The sequence below is a fragment of the Lacerta agilis genome, chromosome 13, assembly GCF_009819535.1.
Source record: "Lacerta agilis isolate rLacAgi1 chromosome 13, rLacAgi1.pri, whole genome shotgun sequence".
Taxonomy (NCBI): Eukaryota; Metazoa; Chordata; class Lepidosauria; order Squamata; family Lacertidae; genus Lacerta; species Lacerta agilis.
In genome coordinates, this window is record NC_046324.1 from 5,867,773 (window position 1) to 5,885,089 (window position 17,317).

The 17,317-nt window shown below is 50.7% G+C and overlaps 1 protein-coding gene across 1 annotated transcript; it reads right to left on the reverse strand.

Annotated features, from left to right (window-relative positions):
• Positions 1-156: 156 nt before the first annotated feature.
• Positions 157-14,748, reverse strand: PIGB (phosphatidylinositol glycan anchor biosynthesis class B). The gene is made up of 12 exons (XM_033167643.1): positions 14,589-14,748; positions 13,003-13,138; positions 11,827-11,944; positions 10,823-10,927; positions 10,547-10,680; positions 9,789-9,929; positions 9,454-9,505; positions 8,001-8,212; positions 5,678-5,742; positions 3,680-3,902; positions 2,392-2,572; positions 157-577 (listed from the first exon to the last, which is right to left on the reverse strand). The coding sequence occupies exons 1-12, from the start codon at positions 14,710-14,712 to the stop codon at positions 452-454; spliced, it is 1,617 nt and encodes a 538-aa protein (XP_033023534.1). The 5' UTR covers positions 14,713-14,748; the 3' UTR covers positions 157-451.
• Positions 14,749-17,317: the final 2,569 nt, after the last annotated feature.

Sequence of the window (17,317 nt, forward strand, 5' to 3'; positions counted from 1 at the left end):
TGTACTAATTTCATCTCATACTGTTCAGAAGCATGTCTGTTTTAAAACTGTCTGTTTGTTCTTGTGATGGGGTTGGAACCTGTTGACTTCATGTGTGTGCTATTTTCTGAAATTTCTTGTGCATCTGCAAATTATAGAAGAAAAATAAAGATGTGGTTGGAAAAAGTTACTTTTATTTTTATAAGTTTGCATAGCTAAACATCCTCAGAGAAGGACTCAAAGGCCACTCTTCTGTTATCTTGTGCATGCTGTCCATGCTGAAGTGTTTCTTCTATACACCCACAATGAAAAGTGGTTGAGGCTGCAATCAAAGTTCCATTAACTCAGCAAGATTTACTGCTAAGTGAAGAGGACTGTCCTATTAACTATATCCCATGTGAAACACAGACCCATGTTGTGATCTTTGAGCAAGATATAGTCATATTCCTGTATTTGTTGTTGGACACCATCTTCAAAGATGCTTTTGATTTCTTTTGTAGACATGAATGGAGCTCCCGATTCGTCCTTGAGGCAGATGAGTGTGAAAAAACACGGCAACTTTTTCATACCTGTTTGTAACTAGAAATGATGATATATCCTAGAAGTAAAAAAAATCAATATTCAAGTAACAGTTCTGGACCAAATGTCAGGGTCCAGCAAACAAGAATTGAGTAAGAACCATCATTATGCCTGGCCACATTCATTTTTCCACCATTTATTCTGAAGATCGGGGGAGGGGAAGAGCACTGTAGAATTGTATATTGCAAGGAAGTTAAATTTTCATCCTAATTTTGTTGAGTAACTCATCAGCCGCTAACAACTTGTATTTTCATAAAAGTGGAAAGGGCACAATCCATTATCTATATTCATTACCCTAAAGGCCAGGAGTTGCCAACGTTTTTGGACCAGTACACTCATTTTTTTTATTTTGAGACAGTGCTACAGGCACCAGTCACAAAATGGCAGGACTATAGTTCATCCCAGAAGAGCACGTGAGCACACACACACACACACACACACACACACACACACACACACAGGCCATCACAGGAACCACCACACTGACTATCCTTGCTATGGCCTGACCAGTTCAGGTGCTCTGAATTTCTCCACATGGAACACATTTTGTGGCACCAATTTCTAATAGTTTATTTTCAACGATATCACAAGAGGAGGAATTAGCTGGATCAAAGAGAACTGTGGCCAAACCAAAATGTGAACCCTTCCTTACAGTGTGGAGCTCATGGGTGGAAATAGCTTCCAAGGTGAGGTGATGTCTGTTAGCTTTAGTGGCACAGAGGAGGAGAATGAAGCCTATCAATTCAGTCATGGGAAGAATATGAACCCCCAACTTCAGAGGGAGCAATGAAAGACGCAGACAGTTGGTCTCATCCAGTGGACTCTTTTTACCTTCTTAAACACATGTATGCTCCTCCCTCCCTATCCCCCGCTTTCTGGGACCTTTCGGGCTATGCAGCATTCATTCATTTCCCATCCTCCACCCCAAGTTCCCCAGGTGGGTCACAATTTCAAAACAACAATAAAAACAGTTTAAAACAATTTCTGCTTACACCCTCTGTAATCTGGGAGTCATTTTGGATTCACAGCTGTCCATGGAGGCACAGGTTAATTCTGTGTCCAGGGTGGCTGTCTACCAGCTCCATCTGGTACGCAGGCTGAGACCCTACCTGCCCACGGACTGTCTCGCCAGAGTGGTGCACGCTCTGGTTATCTCCCACTTGGATTACTGCAATGCGCTCTACGTGGGGCTACCTTTGAAGGTGACCCGGAAACTACAACTAACCCAGAATGCGGCAGCTAGACTGGTGACTGGGGGTTGCCGCCGGGACCACATAACACCGGTCCATAACATTGGCTCCCAGTACGTTTCCGAGCACAATTCAAAGTGTTGGTGTTGACCTTTAAAGCCCTAAACGGCCTTGGTCCTTTATACCTGAAGGAGTGTCTCCACCCCCATCGTTCAGCCCAGACACTGAGATCCAGCACCGAGGGCCTTCTGGCGGTTCCCTCATTGCGAGAGGTGAGGTTACAGGGAACCAGACAGAGGGCCTTTTCAGGTAGTGGCACCCACCCTGTGGAACACGCTTCCATCAGATGTCAAAGAAATAAGCAGCTATCCTATTTTTAAGAGACATCTGAAGGCAGCCCTGTTTAGGGACGTTTTTAATATCTAACGCTGTATTGTTTTAACATTCGTTTGGGAGCCGCCCAGAGTGGCTGGGGAAGCCCAGCCAGATGGGCGGGGTACAAATAATAAATTATTATTATTAATTATTATTATTATTATTATCATCATCATCTCGTTCATCTCCTTGATGAAGATGCCAATAGGGGTGTGCTTGATGCCCCACTGAAAACAATGAGACTGGGATTCTTCTGCGCTTCCCTTACCTGCTCAAGCACGCTGAAGAACACCAAGTGTGTGGGTAGCAGCGTAACATTGGAAAACGTTTCAGTGAGCCAGCTGAGAGGGTCTGCATAAAATAAGTCAGCTTCATCAAGGTAATTTGCCCTTCCGGTCAAATCAGGGGGGCACTGAAGAAACCTCAAATGTAGTGGGCAATGAACATGGCTAGAAAGGGGGAAGGGAGAGAAACAGGCATTAATACAAATGACTGAGGCTATTTTGCATTAGCAAGTGGTGTTGGCAGCGCTTCTTTTCCATGTGCTGATCTGAATACACACATATGGTACCAGTGTCTGTCTGTGTTCTCAGTTGAGAGGCACAGCAAAATGGGAACTGCAGGATGGGTGGGAAGGGCAGAAAGTGACTTTTCCACACACACTGCTACAGGTAGTCCCCATGTCACCTGGTGAAGACGAAAGCGTGAGGCAGTGGAGACTTCCTGTGCTTTGGACCGGGAAGTGGCACTGACTCTACAGGCGCAAAGACATGTGGAAATGGCTCAACAGCTAGAATACAGCCAAGGTTCCCACAACCCCAGTAGGGGCACAACTTCCAGGGTCCCCTCAAGTGTGAAACTGGCTTAAGGTGCTTGGGCAAAGTGTTACACAGATACAGGGTTCTGGGTTCTCTATCTCAATCTCTCTGCATCAGTTACAGCAACAGCTGCTGATCCTGCCAGAAAGACACAATAAGCCCACAAAGGCTGCTGCTGTTACAAAAAGTATAGCACAGAGGTGTAGACTAATAATGAGTCAGTTTAAGAAGAAACATCTTCCAAAGGCTGATTACATCAGTGTGACTCCAGCATAAATTATTTAGAGGACAATCCTATCAATGGTCCCTGGCAGGCTGTTCCAAAGGCCAGATCAGGAGGTTGCCACACAGAGGCTTGATCATTGCAACCACAAAACTTCACAGCTGTCACTTTCAGCAGAAAAGTGACGTTCCGGGTGTGGCTTTGCCAAATCCAAAGCCTTTCTGTTCCCCTGATGTAACCCAGAAGGAGATGGAAGTATGCTAGTCCTGGAACTGAGATCAACAGGAAAAAGGCAAAAGAAAGAGGCAGAAGGGAAACGGCAGCTCTCCTGCCCCAATGCTTTTTGCCCTCCCGGTGTGATCCCAGGAGGGCTTGTGATGAGGTTCCTCCACTTTGGATTCACCCTCTCCTGCCTCCTCTGAATTGCTCTGGCAGTAAAAGAGCAGAAAAGCTGCAGATTCCCATGCAGAGTGCCACCAGAACCTCACACACATACACCCCCTGCTGGGTCTTACCTATAAAAAGGAGTTGAATGGCAGGGCATGAGCATGAAGACGAATGCTGGCTGCTCTGGAGAGTCAGCAGGAGTGCTGCAGAGGCTTTGCAGGTGGCCCATGACATCCAGGGTTCCACGCTGATGGACCAAGCCAGTGTAGAGGGCGAGCAGCAAGTTTGTCACCAGCAAGAAGGAGACGGCTGCTGCCCGCTGCCACCTTTTCAGCTGCTTAAGTGAATACCCTACAGGAAGGAGGGGGAAGGGAGCAGAAAATGGAGCAGATGAATCTAGGGTCCTCAGAATCAGGGACCTGAGCAGTTCCACAGACTTCCGAAAAGCAGCGTGGTGGAGCTTTCCTAACATCTACAGGGATCAGCAAACTTTTTCAGCAGGGGGCCGGTCCACTGTCCCTCAGACCTTGTGGGGGGCCAGACTATATTTTTTTTGGGGGGGGAATGAACGAATCCCTGTGCCCCACAAATAAGCCAGAGATGCATTTTAAATAAAAGCACACATTCTACTCCTGTAAAAACACCAGGCAGGTCCCACAAATAAGCCAGAGATGCATTATAAATAAAAGGACATATTCTACTCATGTAAAACACACTGATTCCCAGACTGTTTGCGGGCCAGATTTAATAGGTGATTGGGCTGGATTCAGCCCTCGGGCCTTAGTTTGCCTACCCATGATCTAAAGCTTCCTCTGCAAAGACCCTTCCTCCTTTGGCTTAGCCCTGAGGCTTCTCATCATTCTGCATGGCCTCCCTCCCTCCCAACTCACGTCTGCCAGCACCTGAGAGCTATTTCTACAGCCTTTGCTTTCATTCCTGCCTCGGAAACAGCCCAAGCACTAAACCTGCCAGAAGCCAGAGCTGAATCTCTTTTTAAACAAACAACAACATTGTATGTAGAAGATGTACTTATTAATCAATGGGAGCGAAATAAGGTGTCACTATTGAGCAGTTTGCTTTTACGCTGTTTTGATGGATGTTAGGGCAGTTTGGACACAATGGCAGCATTTTTTCCTGCACTGACAACACAATCTCTGTATCAAACCATTTAAGATGCTCATTCCCTCTAGAAGAAGGGAGCAGTATTTCAAACTTCTCAAAGATGAGACACATTTTGGCACCAAAACTTCCACAACAGCAAGTTTTTTCCTTTAGAGTGAGCATTTAACAACACCATGAATCCAAATATACTGGCCAAACGGGACATATGTAAGGTTATACGCAGGCAGGAAGAACCAAATGCACAAATACTATCTAGAATCAGTGTGATGTAGCAACAAAAAAACCTAATGCTATACAGTGATACCTTGGTTTACAACCATAATCTGTTCCTGAGGTCCGGTTGTAAACCAAAACAGGTTGTAATCCAAGGCGCACTTTTGCCAGTGGGGCCTCCCCCCCAAAAGGGGGGGGGGGGCTTGTAATAATAAAAAAGGGACACGCACTTCCGGGTTTGACGTAGTTGTAATCCAAAACGGCTGCAAACCAAGGTACCACTGTATTAGGCTGCATCAACAGAAGTATAGTGTCCTGATGAACGGAAATAATAGAACCACTCTATTCTGTCTTGGTCAGACCACACCTGGAATATGGTGTCCAGTTCTGGGCACCACAATTTAAAAAGGGTTTTGACAAACTGAAATGTGTGCAGAAGAAGGCAACAAAGATGATAAAGGTTCTGGAGACCAAAGCTGGGGAACGGTTGAGGGAGTTGGGTATGTTTAGCCTGGTAAAAAGGAAACTGAGAGGAGGTAAGATGGCCACATTCAAATGGGCTCTCACATGGAGCAAACTTGTTTTCTCCTATTCCAGAGGGTAGGACCTGAACCAATGGCTTCAAGTTACAAGAAAGGAGATTTCAACTAAACATCGGGAAGAACTTTCTGAAAGTTAAGAGCTGTTTGGCAGTGAAACAGACTTTCATGAGAACACCCAGGGTATGTTCCAGCTCTACAATTCTATGATTCTATGAAACATCATAATGTGTTTAAAATCAAAATGCTTACCACAGAACACCATGCACATTGGCAGCACTGGGTAGATAAAGCGGAATTCTTTGTGGCTCAGGGTGCTGTAACACAACAGGAAGAAGGTGTAAACGGAAGGATCTTGCTAGGCATCTTCCCAAGCCCAGGCCTCTTCCCTCAGGAAACTCCATCATCCTTAGTGCAGAAAAATCTGCCAGAGGTCCTCCCAAGTCACAGAAGCAGCCAGCTGATGGGGCCACAGCCCAGTCCAAAGGCTCCCTTGGAGCTGTGATGGAGGAGCCTGCCACCAACATGGGAAGCGCAGAGGACTGTGGCAGACTACACTGTCCCAAAGCAGATTTTAAAAGTAAGATATATAGTGATATATCACCCAGGACCAGTATGAAGGGCAGACTGCAGTGACGGCTTAACTCAGTGACATATCACATGAGCCAGCAGCTCCGTTAAAGTGCTCCCCCACCCCAGCTGAGAGTCCCAATCCTGCTGCTTGCAAGCCGGCACCAGGGTGCGGGCTCCATTAGACTCTGCCCTCCCGACCTGCGAAGGCAGCGGTTGAGGCAGGCCCCCGGACGCTTGCCTCATCCACCACTGCCTTGGCATAGGAGTCAGGCGGGCTCAGATAGGCAGTGCAGAGACAAAGCGCAGATAGGGTGGCTTTGCACCCCACACCTTGCAGAGTGGTGCAGAGGCTGCCTGATGCTGGCGCTGGGGCGGAGGCAGCCTTGCTTGGCTACCCTGCCTTCATCCATCCGGGAGGGCAGGGGCGTTCCTAGCCCCTCGGCTGCCCGGGGCGGGAAGCCAAGGGGCACCCCTGGGGGGCGGGGCATCGTGGCGCGTGCGTGCGTCATGACGTCATGACGCACGCGCGGCGACGGCCCGGCATCCCCGGGGGCGGGGCATCGCTGCGTGTGCGTCATGACGCGCGCGCGCGGCGACGCCCCGCCCCCTGGGGTATGCCGGGCGGGGGCTTGGGAGCATCGGCGGGCTACAAAGAGCCCCGAAGCCGCAGCCATAGCGCAAAGGGCTGCCAGGCTGCGGCTTCGGGGCTCTTTGCAGCCCACCGAGGCTCCGGAAAGCGGCGGCCTGGCATCCCCGGGGGCGGGGCATCGCTGCGTGTGCGTCATGACGCATGCGCGCGCGGCGACGCCCCGCCCCCTGGGGTATGCCGGGCGGGGGCTTGGGAGCATCGGCGGGCTACAAAGAGCCCCGAAGCCGCAGCCATAGCGCAAAGGGCTGCCAGGCTGCGGCTTCGGGGCTCTTTGCAGCCCACCGAGGCTCCGGAAAGCGGCGGCCCGGCATCCCCGGGGGCGGGGCATCGCTGCGTGTGCGTCATGACGCGCGCGCGGTGACGCCCCGCCCCCTGGGGTATGCCGGGCGGGGGCTTGGGAGCATCGGCGGGCTACAAAGAGCCCCGAAGCCGCAGCCATAGCGCAAAGGGCTGCGAGGCTGCGGCTTCAGGGCTCTTTGCAGCCCACCGAGGCTCCGGAAAGCGGCGGCCCGGCATCCCTGGGGGCGGGGCATCGCTGGGGTATGCCGGGCCGCCACTTCGGGAGCCTCGTCCGTGCAGCGGCGGCGCATGGGAGTGGTGGGACGCGCCGCCGCCCCCTCCGTCACCCCGGGAGCAGCAGCACTGCACACACCCGCCTAGGGGCGGCACCAGGGGCGGCCCGCCCCCACCGCCCCCACCCTACGACGCCCCTGCGGGAGGGTGAACTGCGTCTTTCCTCCCAGGGTGGTTGTTCACCCCAGGAGGAAAGATGGGACCCACTCTCCCGGGTGAAGGAAGCAGCCGGGACCAGTGCTGGCCAGCAAACTCAGGCAGCCCCGCTCCATAAGGTGCAGATAGGGTGGCTATGCATCGCACGCCTTGCAGACTTCACCTGGGAGGGTGGGCTGCGTTTTTCCTTCTGGGCTGAACGACCACCCCAGGAGGAAAGACTAGCCCACCCCCTTTCATCCACCAGCACAAGGAGGAACCGAGCCAGCCCAGCAGTTGGAAACAAGGCCTCTGGTCACCAGCTGCAGCTTGAATCAAACTTTTCCAGAGCAAGTTCCTAACATGCCATCATAGAAGCCACCCCACCTGGCTCCATAAGGAGAGGCAAGAGTGGCTGCCATTTTGCTCTGTCCCTCCCACCACCAATCCACCAGAACACCAACTGCTGAACTCTATACAAGAAATGGAACCCACATTTTCTTCCTATTGGATTTTAAACAGTGAGCTGGCTCTTCTGGCACATTGGCAGGAAGGCAGCGTTAGAAGCACCCTAAGCAAACTAGCCAACAAATCTGAAGAAGGAAATACCTGGCACAGAGTTCTGTGGTGTGGAAGGAAGCCTACCTGTAAACAGCCAGCGTCCACAGCACCACCACCAGGAATATGCCATGCCTCTTGGATGCTTGGAAGCAGCCATGGAGAAAGAAGGGGAGGTGAGGGCCAAGGACCACAAGGAAGCCCTGGGTGAAGTACCAGTGCCACGGGTGGGATCCGTAGAAGGTGGCTACATTCTGCAGCACGTTAAACTTCAAAAAGTTCAGTTGAACCAGGACCCACTGCAGGAGCAAAGAAGACGGGCTTTATAACAGGAGAACTGTGGGAGGAGGGGAAAGGAGTGGTGTATTTGTCCTGACAATGCTTTTGTAAGCTTAGGACGGCTTCCTCAACATGCCCCACTTCCAAGGGAATTGGAATCTGGAGCACCAAATCCATCAACACAGCCTAAGCATCTCTTAACTATCCCTGTCACTGATGTTTGCCAGAACTCTCCAAAGAGGATGGGGAGTGGGCTGGTAGAGATGGGGATGGGATACTCCTTCCCTCTTTCGCCTGTTTGCTGGCAAAAAAATTAAAGTGCAACCTACTAAAGTCTGAGCGCTTGTGTTCAAGGCTGGATTACTGAACTGCTTTAAGTTGCTTATTCATTTGGCGCTCCTAAAGGAAAGAGAGAGAAAGAGAGAGGAGGAGATGAGAGGAAATGCCCACATTCCAGGCAATCACCTGGATGCCCTTGTTGGCATGGTGTCAGCAGCTATACCAGGGGACAACTGGGCAGAGGGCAGACAGCCAGATGTAAAAGCCACCCCTGCCCAGCTCCACTCTTCAGCAAGTAGCCAAGGGGGAAATGTCCCCTGCCTGCCCAGCTGCTGCCTTCCCTTGCAGTTCTCTGGCTCTTCTCATTTCAAGTCAGGGAAGGAGAGCATACCACAAGCACTGCTCTCCAATTCTGCACATTCCTCAGAAAGAGCAGAGACTGGCAAAGAGCACAGGGGAACCCTGATCTTTCTCTGGCTGGGAAACTTCAGCCCAGCTCTTTCCAGCTGGGCAAATTGCCCCACCATGAGTTTCCTATCTGACAGCCCAACAAATGCATTTGTTAAAAAGCAGCCCAGCTGCTTAAACAGTCAAATCTCAATGCCAGGATCACACTGTCAGCACAAGTTTCTCTTTGCCTGAGCCACCCTGGCCATGGCTGGCAACTGCACAGGCCAGCCCTGTTCCCACAAGCGTTGATGTGCCTCGTGGAGCTGAGGGAGAGGAGCTGCCAGGTGGAGTGGTGATGGGGGGTGTGTATGAAGACAAAGTGAAACTCCCCTGGCTGGCGCATTACAGCTCTTCTGGAATCTGGGTGCAATACTCAAGCAGGAAGGGGAAATGCGTCCCCTCATCCAAGCCTCCTGCAAGAATGGCAACAACCACAGGAAGGAGTGGCATTTGGTTAGGGAAAGTCTGTGGCACCATCTATAGGAGAACTCACTTTAACTGATCTCAGAATGCTGAGCGAATGCCAACTTACCTTGCCAAAAAATACTCGGTCAGTAATTAAAGAGGATCCCAGAATGATCAATCTGTCAAGAAAGAACACACTGGAGAAAAGAGGGACCTGCTGGGGTGCACCCGGCAACCATCTTCCCTGGAAGAGTCCAGCTCCCACCTGCTCCTGGCACCGTTTCACGGGCCTTCTCCACACTGCCCAAAGTGGGAGCTGCCTCTCCTGGCTGGAGGAAGAGTCCTTCTCCAGGCAATCAAGCTGGGCCAGCTGCTCTGCACAGCACCTGTGGCCTGGCTCTGCTCCTGCTATTTGGGGCACTCTAGCTCACCCAGGTCTAGATTCAGAAGAGACGCCCTTACCCCACTGGGAGGCAGCTGTGCAGGACGAGGTGCCGCTTCCGGGGCTCCTTCCAGAAGTGCCGGAGCAGCAAAGGCACCCACAGAATGAGAGCGGTGGGGCGAATCACAAACGAAAGAGCAACCAGGGTCAAGTAAGGGATGCTGGAAAGAAGAGGCAGCGGTTGAGGGCAGGAACATTGGGGGCAGCTTCAGCAAAGCCAGCCAGGCTGGAGTGGGAGCCTGACCATGGGGGGATGAGAAGGAGGGTTGCAGGCAGCCTTACGGTTTCACAGCTGTGGGGATGCCTTGGAAGGCAGCCCTGCTGCATATAATGGGGCTTACACCCAGGTAAGTGTGTTGAGGACTGCAGCAGCCTTTTATATAACATGTCTTGAGAAAGGGAAAATGTTGCCATTAAGGAAGAGAGGCAGACAGACAGATGTGAGAGCTTTTGCATTTATCTATACACACCACTGCCAATACGGAGCTGGGCAATGCCTTAAAGCAAACCCATTCCTTTGCCTGTCAGGAAACAACACATTTGAAAACGACAAGGGTGTTTTTGCTTGAATGGCGAAAAGAGTTCTTGGTGACTGGATGACCCCCATTTACATACAAAGAAATAGCTAAGCTAGAGATGGAAATATGCTGCGCGAGGGGAAAGCTCAACAAGTGTGTGACATTTCCCCAAGCCTACCATTATAAACCTTTTAATTAAGTGCCAGGGCTCTGCCCCAGCCCCTTTAATGGCTATTAAAGATATCCATAGGTATTCTCACCTGCTCCCCTTTGTCTTGGTGCCTTCCAGGGGATAGTAGTAAAGAGCGAAAGTGGTGAGAACGGCTTCCATGGTGTTGGTGAGAGTTCTGGTACAACAGTACCACGTGAACCAGGAACACAACTGGCAGAAGTACTGGAAACAAGGTGGGAGGAGAAGAAGAAGAAGAGCTGGTGTGGGATGAGGGAAAGAAGGGTCACAAGGCAAGACAAAGGACCAGGCACTCATCACCCCCCAGCCGGCACCCCAAGAAAGAGGAAGGCAGACAGGGACTCACCACCCACTTGGCCACCTCTGCGCCATCCAGTCGCTTCACCAAGGAGTACAACACCACGTCTGCCAGCGCAGCCAGAAGAGCCTGTGCAATTCTAGGGAGCCAGATCTGTTAGGGTAGAAGGAGCACAAGTCATTCCTGTCTGAGGAGGGATTACTCACGCATGGATGACATTAATGTGAGGGAATACACAAGCCCCAGTTAGGAAGATGACGCTTCCAAATCAACACAAACTTCATTTATTGGTTGCTTTGCCACCCTTTAGGTTTCTGTTTTCTTCCTTCCTTCTTCAGTTGTTGCTGTCATGTGGCCTGTGTGCCTTATGCACAATGTAAACTCACACTTTCCTTCCCATGGACACCAGCAATAAAAGTGTTTCCAAACGGGCTAAGGATAGAGAGACCACACAAATCTGCTGAAGCTGTTGAGCCTTTTGCTGAATGGCAGTGAACTGGCCCCAAGACTCAGATCTTGGCACAAAGGAGTGCCTTCCTGGTCCTGACCCCATGACTGAGGCCCACTCAAAGAACCCCAGGTCCCATTCTTGGAAATACATCTCCAGGGATGTTGAAAGCCAAAGCAGGCAAGGCATGGGGCTCCTTCACTCCTAGCTCTCTCCTGCTCCCACTTTGCACTATTAAACCCAAAACCACTTGGCCTGAGAGAATCCTCTACCAGATCCCAGCTCATTTTGCATGGTGCAGCCAGAAGCAGGGATGAGGAAAACAAGAGAAAGACAGCAGGCAACAGCCCCCCCACCTATCATTGCCCCCCCACCATGCTAAAAGAGGGTGGCTGCTGCCTACCCTTCTCCATGTTACCACTGGACAATCCCCAATCCCCCTCCCACCAACTATGGGTATTTGCCTGCATATCCTCAGCAAAGGCACCATAAGGTATGCTCCTGTGTGCTGAAGCATTAGCAGAACTAGTTAATTCCTGCCACAAAAGCAAAATGCTTGATGTGTTTCTGGCAGCAGCTGAATGACACCCAATTCCACACTCACCAGCAGCTGAACATCATCCTTGTTAAGCAGGTGCAACACTTTATAAATGCTTGCGAACAGCAGAGGGTAGAGATGGCTCCGCAGACCTTCTGTCCACTCCCAGGTCAAATAGCCATAATTATCATCATTAAAGATATCATAAAGAACAGGCATGGAGCATGGCCAACCTCCAACGAACTCATCAAACAAAATTCAACTAATGTAATATTTTAGAGCCTTTGACAATTATTAAATTACCACCACCCCCACCTGCTAGAAAACTGAATCTTGTTCCACCCAAACCCACATCTCAGATGTGTCAAGAGTCATCTAGCTGGCACGTTCCTGTGGCGGGCAAGGGCCTTTTCCAATACCAGTTTGCGTCTCAAGTTCCTTGTATCTCAGAGCATGCTGGAGGGAGAGGGAAAGGAATGGGCAGGACTTCAAGGAAACCATCCAAGCCCCACACCTGAGCTTCAGGGGCCTCTGCACTGCCTAACGCTTCATGACAACTGATAGTCAAAATGGCCCAGTTGTGACAATAAGAATCCTTCCAAGCCTGATCCTATACACTCCAGGCAGCCTTCATGGTGCTTCCTAGGCCTCTTCCAGCAGGCTACCTTAACCCAGCCACAACATGCTCAACCATAGCCATGTACCTTTACTTCATAAATTTACATCCCACTATCACAGAATTCAAGGCTGCACACAGGTAGAGTTTCCAAAGGGTCTCCTATCCAGGCCCTGACCCAAGACTGAGTGATTTTTCAGCAAAGTAGATGCCCTAGGACAGTGTTTTTCAACCACTGTTCCGCGGCACACTAGTGTGCCGCGAGATGTTGCTTGGTGTGCCGTGGGAAATTACTTTATATATAGTCAATATAGGCACAGAGTTCAATTTTTTAACATTTTCTAATGGTGGTGTGCCTCGTGATTTTTTTCATGAAACAAGTGTGCCTTTGCCCAAAAAAGGTTGAAAAACACTGCCCTAGGAGACTGCAGGAGCCCCTTTGGAAACTCTGCCTGTGTGCACTCCTAGGACTGAAGTTGGATTTACTCTCAAGTTGTGCAGCCCAACAGGACGGTCGAAAGCATGTTGACTTTATGCTGAAGAAAGTCCCATTCTGGGACCTACTTCTGACCTGTCCTAACTAGGGAAAATTTTCACTTAAAATTTCACTACATAAAAAAGGATATTTGAAAACCATATGATGTGCAACTTCAAGTGACTGCCAATATTCATCTGGGACAAAGCTTGTCTGGACTAAGAAGCAGTTTAGTAGCCTCACCGTGATGGTAAACAAGCACAGATAAAGGTTTTCCCCAACAAGAGCTGGAAAAAAGCAGATGGAATTAACCTCACGCATAGTGGGTTTTTTACGGTTATGTTGTAATCAATTGCAAATATATAAACCTTGGATACCTTCTGGGAGTCTTATTTCAATTCTTGCCCTGCCTCCGAAGCTGTGAATTGATTTCTCAGCATCACAGAATCAGAATTGCAGAGTCTGAAATGACCACAAGGATAATCTAGTCCAACCCCCTACAATGTCTTTTGCCCAATGTGAGGCTTGAACCCATGCCCCTGAGATTAAGAGTCTCATGCTCTACTGACTGAGCTATCCCTTAGTTTGTGGACAACTCTAAAACTGGCTTTTGCACAACAACCTTAGCAAAACAGAACCTTGATGGTGGGTGGGTGGGAACCCTGACATCTCTAAATTAGAATTGACTGTCTTTCTTCTCTTTGAAGGGGCTGAAACAAAAGAGGCTCTTCAGAGATGAATCTTAGGTCACATCTAAAGAGCTAAGTGAGCACTGAATCCTCCAGGCTCCTGAGTCCTGGAGTTTTCCTCACTAGGACTCCACAACACGGGTCACCTGCTGGGGTCCTGACTAGCAAAGCTACCTTTGCTAAACCAGGAAAGGCTGCAATGACCTGGGGCAGGTGGCCTCAAAGGGGGGGACAAGGACAAAGTCTCCAGACTTGAACAGGTTTTTTCAGCAGCCATCCCTTTAACGGTCTCAAAGGAGAATGGAAGTGGCTGAGAGACAGCTATGGCTATACACAGCAAGATGCCACAGCTGCCCTTGATGTGCACTACTGGCCTTCCTCTGGCCAGCCACCAGGGCTTTGCTCTGGCCACAGATCTACAAAAGGAAAGCACCAAAGCCACCAGCTCCTGCCTGTCAGGTGCGATGTGGCAGCAACAACGCTGTCATCTCCAAAGGCATCTTGGTGCCGGAGGAGGCAGAGGCAGAAGTGCAAAGGTCCTCCCTGCCCCCATTCAAGCACCCTGTAACCCAGCAGGAAGTTCTCTTGCACATGGGCCACGGGTGTGAATAGGCATCACTGCAGCCTTGCGTGCCTCCCACGGAGTTTGTGCAGGAGACCTTCCCAAAGGATGGGGCCTCCTCATTGCCTTTTGAGGGACAAACATCCCAGGGGCCCAAGAGTCCCCCAATGGGTGGGAGGGAGGCTGGAAATGTGCTTCGTGCATGACGTGGCCTCTTCTTCTGGCCCTGCAGGTGTTGGTCAAGGCAGCTGGAAGGAGCCGCCCTGGGCTCACAAGGCAGCGCTGGACGTGCACGCCGCCGGCTTCCTTGCTCCAAGGACGGGCCGCCCCCAAGCGTCACTCGGCCCCTGCGGGAAAGGGACAGCCACCTTGGAAAGGCCCCCTCCTGATTAGGGCCTTGGCTTCCTTAGGCCTCTCCCAGCGAGCGGGCCGCTGCTACTCTGGCCTCACAACAGCCCCGCGAGGTGGACCACTGCCTCTTCTCACCCGCACCCCGCCCAGCGGAGTTCCCGGAGGGGGCGGGCCTGTACAGCGTCGACTTCCGCTTCCGCAGCCGTACAGGGAGGGTCCGCCTCCCGCCGCTGCCGTCGACCCCCCGCGCGGGTTCCATGGCGACGCCGGCGCGGCTCCAGGACAGACACTTCCGCCTTCCGGGTGGGAGGGAGGGAGGGCGGGCAGCCTGCCTCCTCCGTCGGGGCGCATGCGCACCCCAAAGCCGACCGCTACTTCCTCCTTTGCGCATGTGCGTCTCGGCGCCCCGGCTGCTCTTCTCGCGAGAAGGGGCGGGGCGAGAGCGCGTGTCCTCCGCGGCTGAGCCACGCCGGGGCTGCGACCGCTGCGCGACTTCCGGCGCCTGGAGCCGAACCGGTTGAGCGGCTGCCTGAGGGAGAGTTGAGCCGCCGAGAGCGAGAGAGGCGTCGCGGAGGCCATGCTGGGGCGGCGGACCTTGTCCTTCGGGCAGCTGCTCCTGGCCGCGGGGCTTGGCGTGGCGGGAGGCGTCTACATCTACCAGCCCATCTTCCAAGGCGGCCCACGCGCAGGAGGCCCTGCCCCGGACCCGCCGCCGCAGCAGGAGGAGGAGGAGAAGCCGCCCCCCGGGACCCGCCTCGGCTGAACCGGAGAGAGGCCGGCGCTTCCTCGCGGCCTCGACGAGGCTCCTTTCTTGCCCCCCCCCCACCACGGGAAGCCCACCCGGCGCACAAGCGCTGCGGAGAAACCCCTCCGAAGCGAAAGAGATGTGGACTGAAGGGCCTCCTTCGCGGGGCTGTAGGAGCCGTGCAGTCTGAACGCCGCCGTTTCCCCACCCCGTTTCTCCTTCGACTCAACACGTTTTCGCCTTTCGAGGAGTCAGCACCAGTTCAACTGTGACCCAGCGGTTGGGTGTTGGCAGTGCGGGAAAGGGGCTTTTTGTGGGGGCGGGGAGAGCTCAAAGAAAATGTGAAAAGAGCAGATGCCTAGCGCGTGTCACTTTAGAGGGGTGAAACTGAATTTTTGCAAATTTATTCGGTGAGGGGTTTTAAAACACGTTTTTGGGTGCGAGGGATTCAAATGTGCTGCTATTTTTGTGGATGGGCAGCATTTAGCTTGTTAGATCAACTTTTGATGAGGAAGTACATGAAAACCAAATAATTTTAAATTTACGTTCTGAAAATGACAGGTAATGCTAAGTAATAGTAAATAAATAAATACAGTAATGCTTTTTATAGGTAATAAAATTGCATGTACTAGGTAATCATTTCTAATGATTCCTCTGCAATTCTACACACGTTTGAGTTACTGAGCAAAACTAAATTATGTTAACAAAATGACCTTTTCAATTCCCAAGTCATATTTCAACTTTTTTTAAAAAAAGTTGAAAAATTCAACATGCCATAAGCCATGTGCGAGGGATCATCAGGAAAGGGGCTGAATATATATGGTACCTGCCAGCAGCACAGCTCCAAACCACGACATCCACAATTGTTGGAACAGCCAAGAACTGGGAGGGGGGCAGGTGATACCTTTGCTGTAGCTGTCACACTGAGAAGACATCAGTAGCCACACAGAGAGGACATCCTGCTCTGCTTGGGACTGACATGGCTGGGATGCCGAAGAAAAAGAGGAGCAGAGACTTGCATATGTTGTTCAGCTAGTGACTGTTGTATCGCTGCCCTTTAAATTGTTATTTGAATACATACCATAAGCCACCTCGAGAACTTTGGTCAGTAGGCAGGGTGTAAATACTAAATAAATAAAATAAAATAGACAATGCTTGGAATGCCAAAACAAAATAAAAAATAAATTCCTTCCAGTAGCACCCTAGAGACCAACTAAGTTTGTTCTTGGTATGAGCTTTCGTGTGTGTGCACACTTCAGATTCAGACTTGGAATGCTGTGTGCCTTTTTGGCTCACTTAAAAATGGATGTTGTGGAGTTGGAAAAGGTCAGAATAGGGCAAACAAGAATGATCAAGGGGGTGCAGCGACTCCCTTGTGAAGAAAGGTTGCAGCATTTGGGGCTTCTTTAGTTATGAGGGAAGTTTATAAAATAATGCATGACACACAGAATTGAGTTTCTCTCAAAACATTAGGACCCAGTGGCAGATTCAGGAAAACCAGAAGGAAGGACTGCTTCACATAGTTAAGCAAGCTCACACCATTTTTTAAAAAATTAAATTTATATACCACCTTATCTTCTAAGGAGCTCAAGGTGATGCACATGGTTCTTCCCATTTCATCCTGTGCGGTAGCTTAGGCCAGTGTTTTTCAACCTTTTTGGGGAAAGGCACACTTGTTTCATGAAAAAAATCACGAGGCACACCACCATTAGAAAATGTTTAAAAAATTTAACTCTGTGCCTATATTAACTATATATAAAGTAATTTTTCAATTTTTCCCATGGCACACCAGGCAACATCTCGCGGCACACTAGTGTGCCGCGGAACAGTGGTTTGGTTGAAAAACACTGGCTTAGGCTAATAAATGGTCTCCCAGTAATCCAACACGCTAACCATTACGCCACATCGGATGGTTTAAAAGAGGATTACACAAATTCATGGAGAAGGCTATCAACAGTTACTACCCACAACAGCCATGTTCCACCTCTGCTGCCAGAGGTGGGTGGTATTTTGTGTTTCATTTTTCCCCCCTGTTGTGAAGTGCCCTGGGATCTTTGGATGAAGGATGGTATACAAATTTAATAAATATAGCAACAGCAATAGTATGCCGCTGAATGCC